This window comes from Melospiza georgiana, chromosome 17 (genome assembly GCF_028018845.1).
Source record: "Melospiza georgiana isolate bMelGeo1 chromosome 17, bMelGeo1.pri, whole genome shotgun sequence".
NCBI lineage: Eukaryota > Metazoa > Chordata > Aves > Passeriformes > Passerellidae > Melospiza > Melospiza georgiana.
Window position 1 is genome coordinate 2,218,211 of NC_080446.1, and position 21,506 is coordinate 2,239,716.

General features: G+C 46.5%; 1 protein-coding gene across 1 annotated transcript; it reads left to right on the forward strand.

Moving 5' to 3' along the window:
- Positions 1–801: 801 nt before the first annotated feature.
- On the forward strand, positions 802–1,893 carry MC3R (melanocortin 3 receptor). The gene has a single exon (XM_058036349.1). It carries the CDS (start codon positions 802–804, stop codon positions 1,891–1,893), a length of 1,092 nt encoding a protein of 363 aa, XP_057892332.1.
- The last annotated feature ends 19,613 nt before the right edge of the window (positions 1,894–21,506 follow it).

The following is a 21,506-nucleotide window of genomic DNA, read 5'->3' on the forward strand; positions in this document are numbered from 1 at the left end:
CTTGATTCCAAAGTGTTTCTGCAAAGACATGAGGTGGGAAGGGTTCAGACATCAGCAAGCGCTTTTTAAAAATCAAACTAAGAAAATTGCACCACAGAAATACACAAGGAATGAAGCGCAAGGAAAATCTGCCTTATGCTTGCCTGCTCACATGTGATAAATGAAAATCTCCCCAGTCCTGCCGAGGTTTGAATGGGAACAATCCCAGTTCAGCCCGGTCCTAGTGGCCACCCAAAGGTGCACGGAGGGTGTCCGAGCACCAAAACCCTGCCACGGAGCGGGCAGGAAGCGTTTCGGGATGGATTTTTGGTTTTCCAGAGGGATTTTGGGGCAGGTCCAGGCTGCTCGGGCTCTGCAGAGGGCGCCAGACGGTTTGGGATGCTCGGGATGCCGCTCCAGGTGCTCCGGCTGTCACTCACCCAGGTGCTCGCTCTCAATGGCCAATGCTCCGCTCGCACGCTGCAGGAGGAGTTGGTTTTTTCTTTCTTGCATCTATAAATCCCTTCGTTCTCGGCTCCTTCCTTGCCACGGAAATAGCAACAGATGCTGGGCTGAGCTGCAGCATGCTGGCTGCCCCGGCAGAAGGGGAAACTCTCTGCTTCTCACCACCAGGAGAGCTGAGCCCAGCCATGTCCTGCTGCCGATTCCTCCCTGCAGACACAGCTGTTTGCTGCCCACGGGCTTGGGAGATCGCTTTCTTCTAAAGGAAAGAGCAGCCTGGCATAGAACCCACTGTAAATGCAGATTGTTTGATGTTTGCCCTTGTAAAAGTGACTAAAGTCCTGCTCGATCGCACCCCACATGCACAGCAGCAGCTTGGAAGGACCTGCTTTCCATTTTATATTTTTTTTTCTCTTTTTAACCTGTGCTGCCTCAGGTGCCCAGCCAGGGGTGAGCCCAGCTGCTGTGCTGGCCATGAACACCACACGCTCTGCATTCTCCTTGCAGCCCCTGCTGCTGAACGCCAGCGAGGACCTCAACGACTCCGTCCCCACCAACCGCAGCGGCGACGGGTTCTGCGAGCAGGTCTTCATCAAAGCCGAGGTCTTCCTGACCCTGGGCATCATCAGCCTGCTGGAGAACATCCTGGTCATCCTGGCAGTGCTGAAGAACGGCAACCTGCACTCCCCCATGTATTTCTTCCTCTGCAGCCTGGCCGTGGCAGATATGCTGGTGAGCATGTCCAACGCCCTGGAGACCGTGATGATCGCCATCCTCAGCAGCGGCTACCTGATCATCGACGACCACTTCATCCAGCACATGGACAATGTCTTTGACTCCATGATTTGTATTTCTCTGGTAGCCTCCATTTGCAACCTCTTGGTCATAGCCATCGACAGGTACATCACTATTTTCTATGCCCTCCGTTACCACAGCATCATGACGGTGAAGAAAGCCCTGACCCTCATTGTGCTCATTTGGGTGGCGTGCATCATCTGTGGCATCATTTTCATTGCCTACTCGGAGAGCAAAACTGTCATTGTGTGTCTCATCACCATGTTCTTCACCATGCTGCTGCTGATGGCCTCGCTGTACGTGCACATGTTCCTGTTTGCCCGCCTGCACGTCAAGCGCATCGCGGCGCTGCCCGTCGAGGGCGTGCCCGCCCAGCGCACCTGCATGAAGGGCGCCGTCACCATCACCATCCTCCTGGGGGTCTTCATCGTCTGCTGGGCGCCCTTCTTCCTCCACCTCATCCTCATCATCTCCTGCCCCATGAACCCCTACTGCATCTGCTACACGGCGCACTTCAACACCTACCTGGTGCTGATCATGTGCAACTCCGTCATTGACCCGCTCATTTACGCCTTCAGGAGCCTGGAGATGAGGAAGACTTTCAAAGAAATCGTGTGTTGCTGCTATGGCATGAGTGTGGGACAGTGCATGCTGTAAACACCTGGTTTTGGGTGGAAAAAACACGGCGTGGGTGTATAAATATAAATATATTTATGTAGATGTCGAGATGCAGAGCAGCTCACTTTAAACACAGTGCCTGAAGGAAGGGTGCAGGAAAGACAAAAGCCTCCTACATGATGCCTTGTTTCCTACTTTTTAGAGTTAAAACCGGTTTCAACTGAATTATTTGAAGTTTTTTAAATGGTTATAATAGAAAGAAATCCAGAGTGGTAACAAAACACTTACTGGGAGAAAGGAATCCTGAAAGGGAATGCCACTTTCTAGAGACTGAGATAACATTCCCTCTAGCATTCGTTTGTGCCTGTTGCTTTATCTCAGTGCCACTGCCAGCAAGTCAGTGTTTTCTAAAAGATTTCATTAGTAACCTCTGTGGAAAGCTATTTTTCCAAACACCAGCAGGTAACAGCATTGTTCTACACCCACCTTTCAATGAAAGAATAGACTGGCATTTTTGCTGATTGCCATAAAGCAGCCTGAGTACAGTTTTCAAAGGGTGAAAGCAAACAATTCTATTGCTCTGAAATCAGTTATCACTACAGTGTCAGTGACAGCGTGGCTTCAACAGCTGCCTGATAGGATTGACTCATGTGAAGGCTTTTGCATTATTTATTGTGATATAAGAGTATTATGCCCTTGAATTTCTGATTATTTTTGTAAAGCTGGAATGCCCTGATCAATGTAGTAATTGCTACGTTTGTAAAAACTCTTAGAAGCCTCCTTTTGATAAACCGTCACTAATGAGATCCACGGATCTGAACAGCGGAAAGAGCTAAAATGCAAAACACTTTGAATGCAGCTTTGTGTAAAATCTGCAGGGAGTCCTTAGAAATACCCACCTCTAAGTTCAGCAGCTGGAAGGAGTCAGATGTGTGTGGCAGAGAGGAGAAATAAATCTCCTGGGGCAGAACAATAATAAATGTCCTTCCTTCAGCTCCAGGCTGCACTCAGGGGCTGGCGGCTGCTGCCCTGGGCACAGGAGAGCCCCAGGGCTGTGTGCCACCCTCTCCAACCCCTGGGTGTCAGTGCCATGCACAGCAAGCTCCTGCAGCTGCCCCAGTTCAGTCTTTGCTCTCTGCAGAACAAACCCACAAACCCTGCAGCGCCTTCAGCCAGCTCAGTGTCCCCGAGCAGGGGCTGCTGCAGACACAGCACGGGCAGTGACACCACCAGTGCCAGGCTGAGAGCGCCCCGAGCCATCCCAAAGGCTGCTTGGCACCTTGCTGGTACCTCGCTTTCAGCAGGGGGGCATCCCCAAACCCTCAGAGCTGTCTGATGCTTTCAAACGTCTCAAAGATCTCATTTGGCTTAAAACTCTCCGGTTCATTCCTTCTTGGTTTTGCTGGGTTGATGTTTTTTTTCCCCCTGGCACTCTCCTCTGCCAGGTGAGAATCAATTGATGCACGCAGAGCTTCCCCAGCTCCCGTGTCCCCATTTCTGCCCCACTCTGGTGCTGCTGTTTCAGGGGCTCCAGACCCAGCCCTGCTGCCTGTGGGGAGTCACATTTCCCACCCTGCACCTCCTGGCCCGTGTTTGATCCTCAGCATCCCACAGGAACAGCCCCATTTCCTGCTCTTATGGGCTGGATAATCCTCCTGGGGCCAAGAACCAGTTCTCCTATCCCAGCATATTACCTGTGCAACTTGGTGAGCAAATCCCCAGCTATTTATTCACCTAAAACTGCTGCACTGGAGCACTCTGTGCTCCAGCCACAGTCTGTCCCACCACAAACCAACCTCATGTTCCCTATTTCTCCTTTCCTCTGATCACACCCAAAATTCCTTAATTGAGTTCTCACTTCCTCTCATAATCACATCCTCCAGACTTCCCCCTTTCCAGCACTCCTTCTGTTCCAGCACTTACCCAATCCTACAACCCTTCATTTTAGAAAGGTCAAATTAAAATAATAAAAAAAGCAAAACCTCACTGTGGAGCAGAGCAGGCACAAATGGAAATTCTCCCTGTTTCAAGAAGAGACCAAAGACAATGCCACTGACTGGCAAAGCCGAAAGCTTTCAGCTTTGTGTGTGTGTCCCCAAGCCCAGCTCAGCTGTGTCCTGCTGGCCAGCCTGTCCCACCTTGCAGCAGCTGAGGTGGCACAAGGAGGTGAAATCAGCACAGAGAGCCACAAAACTTCTGCGGTGTGCACGGACTGTGCCTGCCTGTTGTAAAAAACCTCTGCTTTTCCTCAGTCTTCTGTACCCCTACACTCTGGAGCATGGTTTGCCACGATGTTCTGCCTCAGGTTATTGTGTACTTAGCTCTTGTTGCACCTGATGTCCTCCTTATTTCTCTGATGTCCTTCTTTTTTCTCTTTTAAAAGCAATTTTAGCAGGACTGATGCAGTGCTTTGCCTCTAAGCAAAACCTATTCTGCTGAATAAAATCTGGAGAGATCACTGGGAATCATGTTTGCTTCTGTCAGAGCACCACACACAGCAAACCAGTCTGGGGGCTCATAAAGCTGAAAACAAAGCCTAACGCTGGGGAAAGGCCTCTCAATTCAGAGAATCATGGAATGGGTTGGGCTGGAAGGGACCTTGGTTAGGCAGTGCCATGGCAGGGACACCTCCCACTGCCCCAGGCTGCTCCTGGCATGGAAATCTTCACAAAAATGAGGGGGGGAAAGCCAAATTTTCAGTGCCATGCGCAGGAAGAGAGTCCATAAAAGCCCCCAAAGACCCCTGACCCCTTGTGGCACCAGGTTACCCAGGAGAGGGGTGGGTTTGCTCAGCCCCAGGGTTTGTGCACACCCTCAGCTCTGAGCCTGCTCTGGAATTCTGTGGGGCACTGATGGACCCAGGGATGCAGGGTCACAGCAAGGGTGGCCCTGGTGGGAAGGGAAAGAGGGAATGTCCATGGGGCTGAACCCCAAAACAGCAGCGAGAGAGGGAATGCTCACAGCTACAGAGCCAGGGGTGAGGGAAAGGGAAAGGGAAAAGGGAAAAGGGAAAAGGGAAAAGGGAAAAGGGAAAAGGGAAAAGGGAAAGGGAAAAGGGAAAGGGAAAAGGGGAAAGGGAAAAGGGAAAAGGGAAAAGGAAGAAGGGAAAAGGGAAATTGAAGGGGAAAGAAAGGGAAATGGAAGGGAAAAGGGAAAGGAAGAGGAAAAGGAAAAGGAAAAGGAAAAGGAAAAGGAAAAGGAAAAGGAAAAGGAAAAGGAAAAGGAAAAGGAAAAGGAAAAGGAAAAGGAAAAGGAAAAGGAAAAGGAAAAGGAAAAGGGAAAAGGGGAAAGGGGAAAGGAAGGGAAGAACAGGGCTGCACTGCAGGCAGCAGGACAGACATAAACATGTTGATGAGGAGGGAGCCCTGAAGTGATGCTCAGCCACCCCCAGGGTCAGAACTCCAGCAGGAGCCACCCAGGAGCACCCAGAGCAACATTTCCAGCTGGGAATCTGCCCCTGGGACTTCAGGGCTGCAGGGAAATGCCACCACCTGTATACCAACATGTAATCACCACCTGTATACCAACATACAACCTGCTCATAATAACAAATGTTTCTTCCTTGAGGAGAGTGCTGGGCTGAACAAGATACGTGCAGTTTCCCCCCAGATGGTCGAAGAAATGGCAGGCTAAATTATATATTTTGCCTCTAAAGGTATCATTATTATGGATTTATTCAGTCAGATTTTCTGCAGGAAAATCGAGAGGTTCACAGACATTGTAGGATTGCCATTTGCTCAAAGATGTGTTAGGAAATCCTCATATATTTAAGACAAATATTTGAATTCCTAAGAACAGGAGTTATCCTGCTAAGTCAACTCCACACAGCATATTCTGCCAATTACAGACAGATTTGTTTCTTTCACATTAAATTCAGCACTGTGCAGGCAATTTCCCCATCAATAAGTGTCTAAATATTTTATAATTGACAGCATTTGTATTAATGGGCAAATAACCAAGTCAGGCACAGAACTCTGCAGTCAAACAAGGTCATTGTTCAGGCCATTGGTACAAACACTGCATTGCCACTGAAATAAAAAGCTTCTATTTGTTGGTGGCTGGGTGGGGACCAGGGTTTGCTGTTTGGTGGCTTCACCTAAACCTCAGTTTGGGAGGAAGCCACAGATGGGGTGTCACAAGAGACACGGGGAACCCCTTTGCTGTTTGCAGCCCGGTCTCAGCTGCAGAGCCCTGCACAGCACAGGGACACCAGGGGAACAGCAACTGCCCCACAGCTCCCTGCCCCACTTCCAAGGGGAAAATCCACTCTCATGGGATGATTCAAGTCTTCAAAGTGAAACAGAGGGGGTGAAATGGGATACTGGGGAGGAATTCTGCCCTGGGAGGGTGCCCAGAGCAGCTGTGGCTGCCCCACATCCCTGGCAGTGCCCAAGGACAGGGCTGGGAGCAGCTGGCACGGTGGGAGTGTCCCTGCCATGGCTGGGGTGGCACTGGGTGGGTTTGGGGTCCCTCCCAAGCCAGAGCACGCCAGGATCCCCCAGCCCTGCCTGCAGCAGGAACGTGAGCACAGCACAGCTGCTCCTGGCAGGGCAATGCAGACTTTCCTCAACACCTCAAAGGGAAGATCAGGTAAAATGAGAGGCAGGAGAAGGCTGGGTGGGCACAGAGTGTGAGCAGGCTGCAAACAGCCCTGGGTGCACCTGGGGATGTGTGAGGTGTGGGAGAGCCCTGAGGGTGAGTATCTGTGGTGCCAATCAGGGTACAACCAGTGTGAAATCAAGAGTCTGCAGCTGATTAAGGCAGACACCATCCCTGTTCCTGTCTGATCTCCCAGAGCCTGCACGTTACTCCTGTCTTCAGCCTTCAAGACCAGAGAAGCTCTTCACCAAGCCCTTGTCTCTCACAGTGAGTCTGAGCTTATTCCTCGCTTGGGCAGAGCACCAGCCCTTGCACCCCCAGCCTTTTATTGCCTCTGCTTCCAGTCAATTATGTGCTGCTTGTGAACAAGTTTGCCTTTAGTAATCTTAAATTTGTACAGCATGTACTTGGAAAGGTCTAAATCTAAATCAAGGACTCGTAATTTCAGGGTTTGAAATGGCACAGGGACAGTAAATAAATGTCATCTTTCATTTTCAAATTTCTCTGCATGAAAGGAACTGACTTGGGAAATCCAAAACTTTTTGGCAAAACAAACCAGAAAGGAGGCAGGACCGAATATGAGGCGTGCAGTAAATTTATTTGTAAGAAAGTAATTAATGTGTGTGAACATCCAGCTTGGTGTACGAAACTTAACCCAAACACTTCAGTGCTGTCATCACAAGGGAACTGCATTGTCTTGGATGTTTATGTAATAACAATCCGTGTATTTCTCCTGAAGGACAGCAGTGTGTCTCAGTGGAACAGGGGCTATTTAAATCCACAAATCAAGGCAGAACAGCAACCCCTGCATTGTGCTGTGACCTCAACCCTCAGCTCCAGGGGAAGGCAACAGCAAAAATGGACACAGTGCTCATCAGTGATCGCCAAAGGAGTGCTAAAACAGATTTTTTTTTTTATTTTTTTTTTTTTTTTTAAAGCAGAATCAGCTACAATTCTCTAAAATCAGTTTTCCTCTCGGGTTTGTTTAAGCTGACAGGGACACCAACAAGGGGTGGATGAGGCTGCTTTGGGTGTCTGTGCCCCTTGGCAGGCACAGCCCAGAGCTCTGGGCAGGCTCTCTGCTCTCCCCCTGCTCCTCTGCACCGCTCCCAAATGAAACTCAACAGATAAATAATTCCCCCCATCCCCTCAGTAATATTTGACAGTGCTTCCCTGTTTAATGCCGGGAGAACATCTAAAAAAACCCCCAATAATCCATGTGTAACGTGGCACAAAGCTGCCATGCCATAAATGAACCTGCAGCTGTGTGGCTCCAGCTGCTGGGATGTCATTCCTTTCCCCAAAAGCTGCAGATGTGTGCCCAGGAGCAGCTCTGAGCATCTTCCCCTTGGCAAACCCACTTCGGAGAGGCCAGAGGTAAACATTTAAAATCCACCCAGGTAAATTCAACCAGCCAGCATCACCCCACAGGGGATTCTTCATGGAATCAAAGGTCCCTTTGATTAAAATGAGAAGCAGCAGAAAAATGTGCACTGAGACACAGTTTAACAGTTCCTGTTAAATCAGGAGTTGTGTGTATTGGCAGACAAAGGGACAGTTGCATATTTCTGTGGTAAAAAGCTTTTACTAATGAGCCATTGTTCTCTTTGGCTACCTGCATTTAAATTAAAAAACACACAGGGGTTTTGCTTTTAACTAAGGAAGAGAAGTTGAAACTGAAATTATTTCCAACTGAGAACAAGTACAAGTGGACTTGTGGGTGTAATAACAGTGCAAGCATTGTTTCCATCACTGATTCATGGAATTTAGCCTTTCTGTGGATGATCTGAGGTGCAATTTGATAAGTCTATCCTATTGTTATTGCCCAAAATCCATAGATTCTTTTGTTCTTAACACAAATCTCTTTAAAATAGGAACCACACATCATCAATTCTGTTACAAAGATAATAACTACTAAATGCTAAGTTTTAAATGCTGGGAAAATGGGAATGACATTGGAAACAAGCAAAATATCACAGAACAGTACATTTTTATCAAGAGATAAAGGAGTGTTCTTTCTTTTCCATAATTTCTATGAGTGGGTAATAAACAGGTACAAAATCTACTGAAATGAAACCAGGCACACATGGAATCAGACAGGGCACACATAAGTGACGAAATATTCTTTTTACAAACCAATTCACCGAGCAGGAAAAACAAGATGTTCTCCAAGTTTCACTTCATCGCTTTCTTTTCTCATATCACATTATCTAACTTGGTCTGGAATTGATTTCTGCCTTCTCTGGTTGTTTATTTGGCAGCTTCACCAGGGGCTGACACACCACTGTGACTGCTCCTTGTAAGGGGTTTTTTCTCTTGTATTAAAATCCCTCCTTTGCTGGCTGGCAGGAAAAGCTGCACTTCCCATGCTCAGCTATTTCCAGAGGCAAACCCAGAAACGAGGCAAGGGAGCCTTTGCCTCCACCCTGCTCCCTTAGCAAGAAGGTTTTTATATTATTTTATCTACCACTGCTCATTCCCAAAAGGAAAACCTACAAAAGATTCCAGAAAATTTTGCCCTGTGGCTTTGGCCTTTCTATTTTGGTATTGTTAATTTGTACTGGCCAAAAACTTATTGTACTTGTAAGGGTTAAATGACAGATAAGCCAATAATCCTTTCAAACTTAAAGCTTAAAATACAGAGATTTAAAGCACCCAAGAGCAAATAACAAATTTCAATAACAAATAACAATTTTTTTATTTGTTCAAATAACAAAAAAAATATTGTAACAGGTGTCTCAGTTCTGTGTGATAGCAGAAGCACAGTGAAAATCAATGCTCTCCTTCCGAATGGAACTCATTATTTCTCAGGCAGGGTGGGTTTTAAATATCATCTTTTGACCTCGTGCAGCTCCTTAGCAGAATCTAAGAGCTGTTAAACCACTGCCAGGCTGAACCAAGGGGAAATATTCAAGCCCGGCTCAATTATGATGTGCAAAGCAATATGTGGAGAGGTGTTGGGCTTCCCACTGGGCACCTCAGGTTTGCTTTTCTTCAGGAAAGCTGCAGAAAGGGCTTGGCTTTCCCCTGCTTGATGCCTTGCGGACCAAAGTGGGACTTAAGTGGCGCCATGGACAGAAGGAGCGGGATTTCTGATTCAGCCACCAAAACCTGCTGCTCAGGAGATCTCATCCTGCAAGGGGAGATATCAGGGAATACGCAGGGGACCCCACACCTTCATCAAAGTCAAATAATGGAGCTGGAAAAGTTGGCAGGGTGGATATTTAGCAGCACTTTCCACAGAGAGCTCGGGGAGCAGAGTTCCCTGGGAGAGCTGGAGCTGTGTGACAGTTTTGTGCTTTGTTTTCTTAAATGCTGTCCCTTTGGAAGTTCTCCTTAATGAAAAATTATTCAGCTATCCTGAAGTAATGCTTTCCTTTTAATGTGATAATTACTACCAATTTGCTGTCTAACTGCTGAGCAGAAAAGGCAAATAACTTGTGAGGCATATGCACAAATATTGCTATTGGGAAAATTAAATCACTGCTGGACTGCCCCTTCCTTGCCCTGTTGGGAGCTGGAATGAGCAGGACATGCAACACAAGGTCTAATATTACTTTTTCTGAAGAGATGAGTGCATCTGGGCAGCTCTGTAAATGGTGAGCAAGAGCCCTCCATGATCAAAACCACCAGATCAAAGAACCTGGAGCAATCTGATATTCTCAATAAAGGCAAAGATGGAATTAACTAAGAGTGCAGCTCCCACATTGAAGCAGCAGTGAATACAAGGTCATTAAGCCATCTGCATAATCAGTGAGCATGTGTTAAAAGCAAAAAGTAATTTCTGTAAGGGAGAAAAGTCTGGAAAAAGGCCTTTTCTGATTGAAAAGTTGTAATTGTTCCCAAAAAAATTGCTTGGCATGCTCATGTTAATGCTGTAATGAATGGATTTCAAACATCATTTTGTTTTCTTTGTGGTTCCAACAGAGCCTTGTCCAGTGTGCTGGAAGCTGGATAATCACACCCACTCTGGCTGGATATTTATGGGGTGTAAGAAGCCAAAATGGGCACTTTCACATCCTGCAACTGGTAGCTCACAGCGAAAAGTAGCAGCAGAACCTTCCAGTTACCATGAGTTATAGATGCATTTATACATATTTATATATATATATATATATATATATATGCATTTATACCTGTGTATGTACAAGTCATGTTTCATTTTCCTTATGAAGCCACACTTGGAATCAGAGGCTGACAATTCACAGAAAATCTGGAATTACCTGGGTTTTGCAGTCACGTTTGTGCCGTGCTCACATGAAAGCTGTTTTTGTTCGTGTTGTTTTAACGAGAATTTAAGCACCCTCCGTTCTGCTGCCTTACACCCAGCTAGTTTCAATTAAAATGTGGAAAACAAACGAGACCCACACATTTACAAGGGTCATTTGAAGAGAAACTGGCACAAAGCAATTTAGAATTTACTTAGGAAGATGAACCAAGACCAGGAGAAGGACCAGGAGCAGGAGTAGGATCAGGAGCAGGAGCAGGATCAGTATTAGGACCAGAACTAGGATCAGGATCAAGATGAGGATCAGGGCCAAGACCAGGACCACGACCACGACCAGAACCAGGACCAGGATCAGAATCAGGATCAGTATTAGGACCAGAACGAGGATCAAGATCAAGATGAGGATCAGGGCCAGGACCAGGACCAGATCAGGATCAGGACCAGGATGAGGATCAGGATCAGGATCAGGACCAGAACCAGGACCAGGACCAGAACCAGGGCCTGGACCAGAACCAGGATCAGGACCAGAACCAGGGCCAGGACCAGGGCCAGGACCAGGACCAGAACCAGGATCAGGATCAGGGCCAGGACCAGGACCAGGCTCTCCACAAAGGCCCTGTCCTGCAGGAGGGCCTGGTTTTAAGCAGCTCCCATCAGCAATTCTGCTTTCTCCACCTGGCCACAAGTGTTTATGGACTCAGTGTTTCCCTGAGATTCATGCTGATCAACTCAGGAAGGAAATCAGCATTAGGAAGCAGAACAACAAATAATTGCCACAGACCAGTACTGCAAAACAGCCAATTTGGCTGAGATTCAAATGAAAAATTACTATTGCTCGGCCTTCATTTGCTATCTGCTGTATCAGAAGCTGTTATTAATCATATTCCCAGTTCAGACTCCAGAAATCATACAGTTTAATACCCAGCAGGAAGTGATACATCCACATAATCACCAGAGTGTACATATTTTGGCTGAATAATTGCTTTCTTTCGAGGGAGGAAGATAGTGGCCCGTCACAATTCTTGTTTTGACAAAAAACTTCATTTTAAACAGACACCAGTATGGGAAGAGTCACTCAAGTGGAAAAATATAAGTATTGGATGGAACAGTGCACATTAAATGGCAATTAGAGCAGTTCCTTATTAAAAGCCAAACCCAAACCAAACCACAAGCCCAAGACAAATTACAAATCAATTACCTCTTGCTGTCAAGCACATGATAATTAAAGCTTGCTTGATGCCACACTGTGAGAGACTGGCAGGGGTTTTCTAATCTGAAAAACGCTGCAAGCTCTGACTTGTTACACTGGCCCACTTCAGTAACAAAAATGCTTGAGAATGCCCAAAAACTGCTCCCAAAATCCATCAGAGGGCTCCCCAGAGGGCTCAGGGTGCTGCTGGGAGCCTCACTGGGAGGAGAACCCCAGAAATGGGACTGGGAGCAGCCACAAGCCACAACAGCAATGCAATGGACCATTGGTCACTGTGTGGTGTGGCTGCTGAAATGCAAATATTTGCAACTCCAAACTCTCCATTTACATTTTCCAAACAAAATCAAACAGCCACTGCTGGCCATGGACATTGAAGGAAGTGCCCATGGGGGAAAATAATTTCCAGTGCATCAGCACCTCTTATATCATCAGTAGTTCTGTTCATGCTGCTTTTACTGTCCTGGATGGAGGCAGTGGCACCTTCCCTGTGCTCCCTCAGGAAGCAGATTTGTGCTTTGGTTGTCCCCTGTGCTCTCGTTTGTGACACGCTGCCACAATTCCACATCTGTGCCTCTCGTTCTCCTGTTCCTGTTAGAAAATTGGGGTTTTTGGACAACAGATGATTGTTCTCTCTCTGGGGGGCTCCTGCAAAGACAAAAAAAAACAGCTGTGAGGCTCACAGTGGTGTTTCTGAACAGTGGGAAGAGATCATCCCAGAATTTCACTCTGATTTACCCTGGCTGTGCCGGCCTGATCACATTTTCACTGCAGCCATGCTGACACTTAAAAGTTTGCCATAATGCACCGCAAAGGGATTTTTTTTTTCCTCCTCCAAATAAAAGGAAGGAAGACTGGAAAGTTCCTGCTGCATCTGTAATCAAAAGCAGACTTCACACACTTTACAGCAAATTTCATTACACGTTTCAAAACGACCAAGACAGGATTTTGTGATTACTGCTGCAAGCTCTAGGTCTGAGAAGAGTTAAATAGTTAAAGGAGAAAGGCTTGTGCCACACATGGTAAATATTTCATGCTGAATTTATCTAAGAGACCTCTTTTCCTCAATACCTTGTTCAGCTGGCTGTTTTCCACACAGGTTTGAGGTAACTCCCCTCAGGAGGTGCTGCAGGAGAATTCCTGTTGGTAGAGCAAGTGGGGAGGCCCAAAGCAAGAGGTTCCTCCAACCCTTTCAAAAACTGAAGAATCAACCATTTTCCTGCCCCTTGCCAAGGCTTTTGATTGTTTTTGATGTTTAGAGGTGGACTTTGATGTCTAGAGGCAGTGTTGGGTTCAGAATTAGAAGAGCTTAAAGCACCCTCACCATTATTGATCCATCCTCAGTAATTCCATGGCTCTACAAACTCCCCCTGACAGCTGTTCCAAGGGCTTGCATCCTCTTTGTTCCCCACCCACCCTGATGGTGCAGCTCATGCCAAAGCTTTGCCATGCCGTGGTGCAGCTCATGCCACAGACCAGCAGCTCCACGTCGGAACTGGGAAGAGCTATAATACAAACACTAATTTAATTTAGAGACTTAATATTTCCTTCTCTTCAGTTCTCTTGTCCTCCAGGAGATGAATTCATGTTTTATGGAGGTATTTTTATGCTGCAGGGATAAGGGTGTAACTACAGAGTAAAACAGGACACACCAAAAGTTCCAAGAACCACGAACACTCAGTTCTTTCCTTTCCTAGGACCTATTGGCACAAAAGGATGGTGTGGGGTTTTTTTCATCTTCTCACCTCTACTATCAATAGCAAAGATCATCCTCACAGCAGTTTCAGGGGAGGAGGTGACTGGAGGACATAACACAGCGCTGTTTTCAAGGAAAATTGTTTTCAGGTCCCTGCCAAGCACCATCAATACATTAATCATGGTTGTGCTGACACAGCCAGGCAGGCACAGCCCTCCAGCAGTGCTCTGCTCACTGGCAGGTGCTGGGGCTGCTTGTATCATCTTGAATATATAAATCACTAACAAATATTTCTGGTTTATCACAGAAAAACTTCTCAGTGTCTACCTGGTGTTGGTTACACAATCCAAGACCAGCATGTAGGAAATAGAAGCAAAGACAAATAGCTCCTGCAGATTGTTTTTCATTATGGTGAAAATGGGATTCTTGATGGAAGCTTCAAACCAAGCACTACTTGGATAACCACAGAGAAATTAAAGCTGGGGGAATCTTTGCAGCCATTCAGTTCTGCAGCTTCTACGAGAAACTCGCCTGCACAAGAAGAAAACCAGGTGGGTCCTGGCAGTGGGTGAGATGTGCTCCAGCCTGAGCAGCTGGGCAGGAGCTCGGTTTGGTGGAGCTCTGGGATCCATCCAGGCCTTTGTGCAGGCTGTGAGTGACCCTGCAGGGACCCAGAGCTGGATCCGTGTGCGGGTGGGCACACCTGAAACTCCTCCAGACCCTCTCATCAGCCCCGGCCTCAAAACAGGAGCAGCCTGGTGGCCTTGCACTGGAGAGCTCCCTCCTTGGAGAGGGAACAGGGAGTCCTTGTCCGTGTCTGCTTACAGAGACAGGCACCCCAGCATGCAGGGACAGTGTGCAGGGACAACGTGCTGTGACAATGACACTGTGCTGTGACAGTGTGCAGGGACAATGTGCAGGGACACTGTGCTGTGACACTGTGCAGGGACAATGACACTGTGCTGTGACACTGTGCTGTGACATTGTGCTGTGACACTGTGCTGTGACACTGTGCTGTGACAATGACACTGTGCTGTGACAGTGCTGTGACATTGTGCTGTGACAATGTGCTGTGACAATGACACTGTGCTGTGACAATGACACTGTGCTGTGACACTGTGCAGGGACAATGTGCAGGGACACTGTGCAGTGACAATGTGCAGAGACACTGTGCTGTGACAATGTGCTGTGACACTGTGCTGTGACACTGCTGTGACACTGTGCTGTGACAATGACACTATGCTGTGACACTGTGCTGTGACAATGTGCAGGGACAATGTGCTGTGACACTGTGCTGTGACACTGTGCTGTGACAATGACACTGTGCTGTGACAATGTGCTGTATCCCTTCCTCTATGGAGACATGGTGCTTCAATATTAACCACCAAAACTGAGGAATTTCTGTTATCTTGCTCAAGCTTTTTACTGTCGAATCTACAATCCTTAGCTGGAAATTTACAGCTCTCAGAAACCTTCCAGAATCATAAATATACGGTAAGAAAACTTTTTTGGTTGTTTGTTTGGCTTTTTTGTGTTTTGGGTTTTTTTCTTTTTTTTTTTTCATGATATCTAAAGATAAAATAATTTTTCATGTAGAACTTGAGTGTTAATCCTTCCCCATGTCTTGTAGAGGAACTTCTTTTGCAGTATCTAAACAGGCTTCAAGAGAGCTGGAGAGGGATAGGGACAAGGACAAGGAGTGACAGGGAATGGCTTCAAGCTGGCAGAGGGAAGACTGGGATTAATTACAAGGAAAAAATCCTTTATTTACTCACAGGGTGGGCAGGTGGCACAGGGTGCCCAGAGCAGCTGTGGCTGCCCCTGGGTCCCTGGCAGTGCCCAAGGCCAGGCTGGACAGGGCTGGGAGCAGCTGGGACAGTGGGAGACCAGGGGGTGGAGATCCCTTTAAGCTCCCTCTCAAAGCAAATCGTTCTATGAATGGAAATGTTCCAGACAAGAACATTTTCTGTTTCCTGTGCTGGTGACGTGGATGTTATGGCACACTGCACTCCAAGCACTTGCAGCAACCATTTAATGCTTTCATTTTTTTCATTATATGTAATTTGGGACTCCTGGATAAGGAAGTGAGGAGTGCATGGATAACCAAACCAGCTAAAAGCTTTCAATTAGCTCAGTACATCGTTCAGTGCAATTAACATCAACGGGAGTTTGGATTTATACTTTTGTAAGCCAGTTTCTGAAACAGCTGCAGTGCTTAACTTTTAAAATCATTTCAGCATCACAACAACCTCAAAACTCCTGCTGCACTCAGGCAACTGAAGTAGGCTCCTTTCCACTAAAATTAGTGCAATTATCGCTGCCTTAATGATGCCCCAAGCAGAGTGGAGAGCCTGTGGGCATTTTATTTTCTGTCCAAGAACAACTTAGACGCTATTTCTCCCTCTAAAAGCCTCAGGGAATCAGGAAGTTTTGTGAGAGAAGGAAAGCAGCAGAATGGAGACTTGCTCAATCTCTGACCCAGCATCCTGTGCCACACACAGAGATAAAAGTCTTTAAAAGAGAAGAAGCCAATCCATGCCAGGGTGGAAGATGTGCCCGCACCTCTGGGCACTGCCAGCCCAGCTGTCCTTGAGGATGGCTCCACCCGGGGTGCTGGGCACTGCTGGCAGGGCAGCAGAGCCGTTTGTACAGCCTGGGGGAAATGAGGTCCTCAGAACCCACCTGGAGGTTCTCCTGCAGCTCCTGAACTGCCTGACACGACCAGCCCGAGCTTCTCCTCTCACTGAGAGGGACCAGCCCTGCTCCGAGCAGCACAAATGGTCAGCAAAGCCTCCAAAAGCACTGCTACGTGCTGCTTAAATACTTTGCATTATTAATGAGGAAAAAAATCACAGTTTCATTAAATGCCACTGCCCAATTAGAAAGACCAAGAAACACAAATGCCCAACATTTATACTGCTTTTTTATAATGAGCTGATCCTGAGCATAATGTGGGATCGCTCAGCTTATCCAAAGTGCCTTTTCCCCAGCTGGATCTGTAATTCCTTTTGCAGGATAACTGATCATTTAGCTGCAGAGGATGCTCTGCTTTTTTGTGCTCTCCTCTGGCTGCTGCAAACTCTGCTTTCCCCTCAGAGCAACTTAATGAAGTTACTCTGCATTGTATCCAGCCTGCCAAGGGACACAGGGAGAGTGCTCAGCCTTCATTTGAGCTCAGAGAGAGGCAGAAACAAAAATGGGCAGAAACAGGAATGGGAATGGGAATGGGAATGGAATGGGAATAGGAATAGGAATAGGAATAGGAATAGGAATAGGAATAGGAATAGGAATAGGAATAGGAATAGGAATAGGAATAGGAATAGGAATGGGAATGGGAATGGGAATGGGAATAGGAATAGGAATAGGAATGGGAATGGGAATGGGAATGGGAATAGGAATAGGAATAGGAATAGGAATAGGAATGGGAATGGGAATGGGAATGGGAATGGGAATGGGAATGGGAATAGGAATAGGAATAGGAATAGGAATAGGAATAGGAATAGGAATAGGAATAGGAATAGGAATAGGAATAGGAATAGGAATGGGAATGGGAATAGGAATAGGAGCTGGTGTTCCTGTGAGAAGAGCCTGCAAGCACAGAATTCCTGGCTACAGCTACTCAGGCAGCAGGACTGGGCTCCAGATATCCAAAACCTAAAAAGCTCTTTGGAAATCTGAATAATTTTTTTTTTTTTTTTTTTGTGTGTGTAAAGGAGCGCAGTCTTTAATCCATTTATTGGTTTAATTAACAAGTTATCGTGGCTGGTGGTTTGTCCTTATGGCTCACTGAGAATGGAGAAGTCAGTGGCACCAATGCCAAGGTCAGACCCAGGGTGTGGGGGACAGCTGTGGTGGCTCTGTCACTTCTCTGTAGCTCGTGGCCGCTCTGGATGTCACAGGCAGGAAGAAGAGAGATTTGGCAAAGCTGGAAAATTTTATAGCTGGAAAATTTTGTTGTTGTTACAGAATCACTGAAGATGGAAAAGACCTCCAAGAGCCCAAGCTGTGCCTGATCCCACCTTGTCACCAGCCCAGAGCACAGAGTGCCACATCCAGGGGTTCCTGGGACACCTGCAGGGATGGGAAAGCAGAGGGGCACCAACCCCAAACACATCAAGTCACGGCCCTCAAGTGACCAAAAGTGCTCAGACACGATTCTGTAATTGCCAATTTGTTCCTTTACTGCTCTGCTTCCATTTTCTTTTATTTTTACATGGTGAACCAAGTGCTAATGAGCCTTGTGAATGGACGAGGAAAGGCAGAGCTGTGTCACTTGCTTGGTGTGTGCTGGATTGGAGACTCTGCTGGCACTCAGCTTCGTTTTCTGCTCCCTCCTGATTCCCTGGAGCTCCATGACACGGCAGGGAGAGAACAGGAACAGGCAGGAGCGGTGTCAGCCTCAGCACTGAGAGCTCTTGCTGATCACCAAAGGACTTGTGCAATCTCTGCCTATATTTAGGAAATGGCCCCGTGAATGTGTCAGGTGCCTCCTTCAGGAGAGACAGCATCCGACAGACTGGCAGAGCTTCAGGCTGGGAAATGACACAGGAATGGAAAACAAAGATCCTTAGGAAAGGATTTTTCACGTGGAATGGAAAACAAAGATCCTTGGAAATGGATTTTTCACAAGGAATGGGAAACAAAGATCCTTGGAAATGGATTTTTCACAAGGAATGGGAAACAAAGATCCTTGGGAAAGGACTTTTCACAAGGAATGGAAAACAAAGATCCTTGGGAAAGGATTTTTCACAAGGAATGGAAAACAAAGATCCTTGGAAATGGATTTTTCACAAGGAATGGGAAACAAAGATCCTTGGAAATGGATTTTTCACAAGGAATGGGAAACAAAGATCTTTGGGAAAGGATTTTTCCAGACCTGGTAAGGGCCTGCTGGAAAAAGGAGCAGATCAGGGTAACTGTTAGCACAAGCAAGTTCAAATCTGCTGCCTCAATCCATTTATTGGGCTGCTTGGATGCAAAGCTGAACTAATTTGCATTGATTTGTAATAACTTGCCCAAACTCACTCAGAAAATCCATCTGATGACCTAATATATCCTTATGGATGGAGAATGGCCCATTCTCTTCCCCCTCCCAGTTTCCAATAACTCTGAACTGGGAAGAACAGAACCGTGTTGCTTGAATTTCTGTGGGAGGCTTCTCAGAGTGCAGCATCTGTGCAGATTTCAAAGGTTTCTGAATGAAAAGAATCAGGAGATAAATGAGAATGAACTAACTCATCAGCATAATCAAAATAATAATTTAGTCACATTACAACTCAGACAGAAACAACAGCCCAAATGGGAAGCAGGATATAATTAGCCTCACTTTCCAGCAGTATTAATGAACCTAACAATGTGGTTAACATAACTGCTTAGTAATTGAAGCATGCAAATTTAATGTTTCTCTCGCCATCAGCGGCAAAGAGAAGTTTGAGAGGAAATGACAGAATACGTTTGAATGAATGCTCTGCAAGGTGAAAGGCAGAGCCCTGAGTGCTGTTTTGGCAGCCTGGATCCCAGCCTGATTCATCAGCTCAGGAACAGCTGCAGGACCCGGCCCGACCTGGGGACTGGGTGGGTTTGGGTCCCATCCCCACTGGGGGGAGTCTGAGCTGCCTGGGAATGGTTCAAGATTGTGCTGAATCCTCGGCTGACTCAGGATTCCACATCCAACACCCATTGCTGCTTTTTGGGAGACGTGGAATTGGATGTACAGAATCTTTACATGTTTACAAAGGCTGCTCTGAAAAAGCAACAGAAGCAATCCTGTGTATTTTTAAAGAGCGGGGTTGAATAGGGGAGAAATAAATCCATCAAACCACAAATGAATTTGCCACACAGGTAAAATAAACGTCACTATTTGATCATCACACAAGATTCATCACAATGAAAAAAAAAAGCCAAAACCAAGAATAATTAAGCCAATGTGCATATCAGATTCTGAACTGAGCAAATTTGCTGCACTGAGCCTAGAATTTAAATGATCTTGTCTGTGGATGACTAAAGGTTACTGCTCTCACAGTTCAAATGGAAAAATGTGTTCATCAAAAACATATCTATTAGCCTCACAATAGTAAGCACTCTGTGAATACAAAGAAGTTTCTTAGGAATAGGTAATGCTGAAGGCTTACCCAGAAATGGGGAGCTGCCAATTTTCAGAAACAATTACTCAATTTGCCAGCAAACATATTTTCCTTCCTGGCTCTGGAAGGAGAGGCCTGGTTGTACTCACTCACTAATGCCCATGTTTGCAGCTCTATATACTTCGGTATTTTTAATTTTCTGGTAACTTGTCTTGATATAATTTTAGAGATTCTATTAAATATTTTATAGAGCAGCCCATTGTAAATCAATCTCCGACATAATGTACCATTATTTCCCATAGATCTTTTTCTGCAGCTCAAAAGCATTTCAATAAAGCTCTAAAAGCCCTGGCAATGACAACACTCGGTGTTGTGCATCACCATGGCAATGCTTCAGAAAATAGCTTTGATTTGGGGTCGGAAAGATCAAACATTAGATTAGATTGAAAGTACAGAGTTCATCCTGATACAACCTGAAACTATCATGGCCTAACTGGGCGTTCTCAGCTGCTGAGGCTGCAGGCAAGGCTGGGGCGGGAGGAATCCTGCTGGATGCTGAGGGGATTCAGATCTTCTACAGGACACGGTCAGAAAGTCTCAGAGCAGGGTTGAGGTCCAGTTTCCCAGAGCCTGGAATTCAAAGTTTGAGCCAAAAGGCAAAATTTCAAAAGAATTAATAAGAATTCAAAAGAAGAAATTGTTCTGGATTGTCTGTGGCTTTGTGTATCACTTAACCTTTCACTTAATGCTGCAATGATGCAGCTGGACTGCTCTAAGGTGTGAATGGTGCTTTTGCCTTGGTGTGAGAGGGAAAATAACGTGGTACATTTGAAACTTTTCCTGCTCAGTTGTCACCCCCAGAGCCCTCTGTGGGTCAGCCCTGGCTGTGACAAACAGCCCTGCACAGCCTGGATGTGCTTTGGGTCCCCTGAGAGCAGATCCCAGTCCCAGCTCTTCTGCAGTTCATCCCTCCACACCCCCAAACCCTGACAGAGCTCCCCCAGGCTGGAAGCTCCATGGTTAATCTCAGCCCTAGAAAAGCATAACAGCAAGAAAGGAACTTTTTTTATTATTAGAGGGGGTTGGTTGAGAGGTTTTTCGTGTTGCTTTATTGTGGGCTGTTTGTTTGGTTGTTTGATTTTTTTTAACCACAGATATTTTTTAAAGCACAAAAAAAAACCACAACCAATCCTTGTTTGTGGGGTCAAGGTGGGTAGAAGAAACCCACAGATTGTTTCTTCCTTCTTTCCTCCTCCCCTCATAGGATAACTTCACAACTTGATTCAAAGGAACAGGCGTTGTTTCAAGTCTAGTGAAGTTCCTTCCTGCCCTCTGCCATGCAATATTCTCTCTCCATGGGAAGGATCTCTCTTCAAAACCTCCTCTCACTCTGCCTGCACTCAGGGCACTCAACCTCAGGGTGTCCCAGCACTCAGAGGCTGCTGCACTCTACAGACAAAAAAGTAATCAAGGGCTCCGTGGCAGGAATTTCTCTTTATCACACAAAGGATTTTTAAGGACTCTTCCAGAGCTGGCAACTTGCAGAGGTCAGTTCTGTCACCCCAGGGTACAAAACCACAGGAGCACAGAAAATGGAAGAAGGGGACAAAGGACGGATGTGGAGGAGGCAGGGAGTTATCACCGGGCAGTTCAATCCCAGCTCTGTGTGTGTGATACGGCTGCTTCAATTCAAAAATGGCAAAAATATGTGAAGGGAGAAAAATCCTGTGTTAGTTTGGAGGCTGGGGTGGCCACCCTGGAGAGCCCGTGCAAGGTTTCATCAGTGCCAGAAGAAAATCAAACACAGAGACAAAGAAACAAATGACCTATGAGTGATAC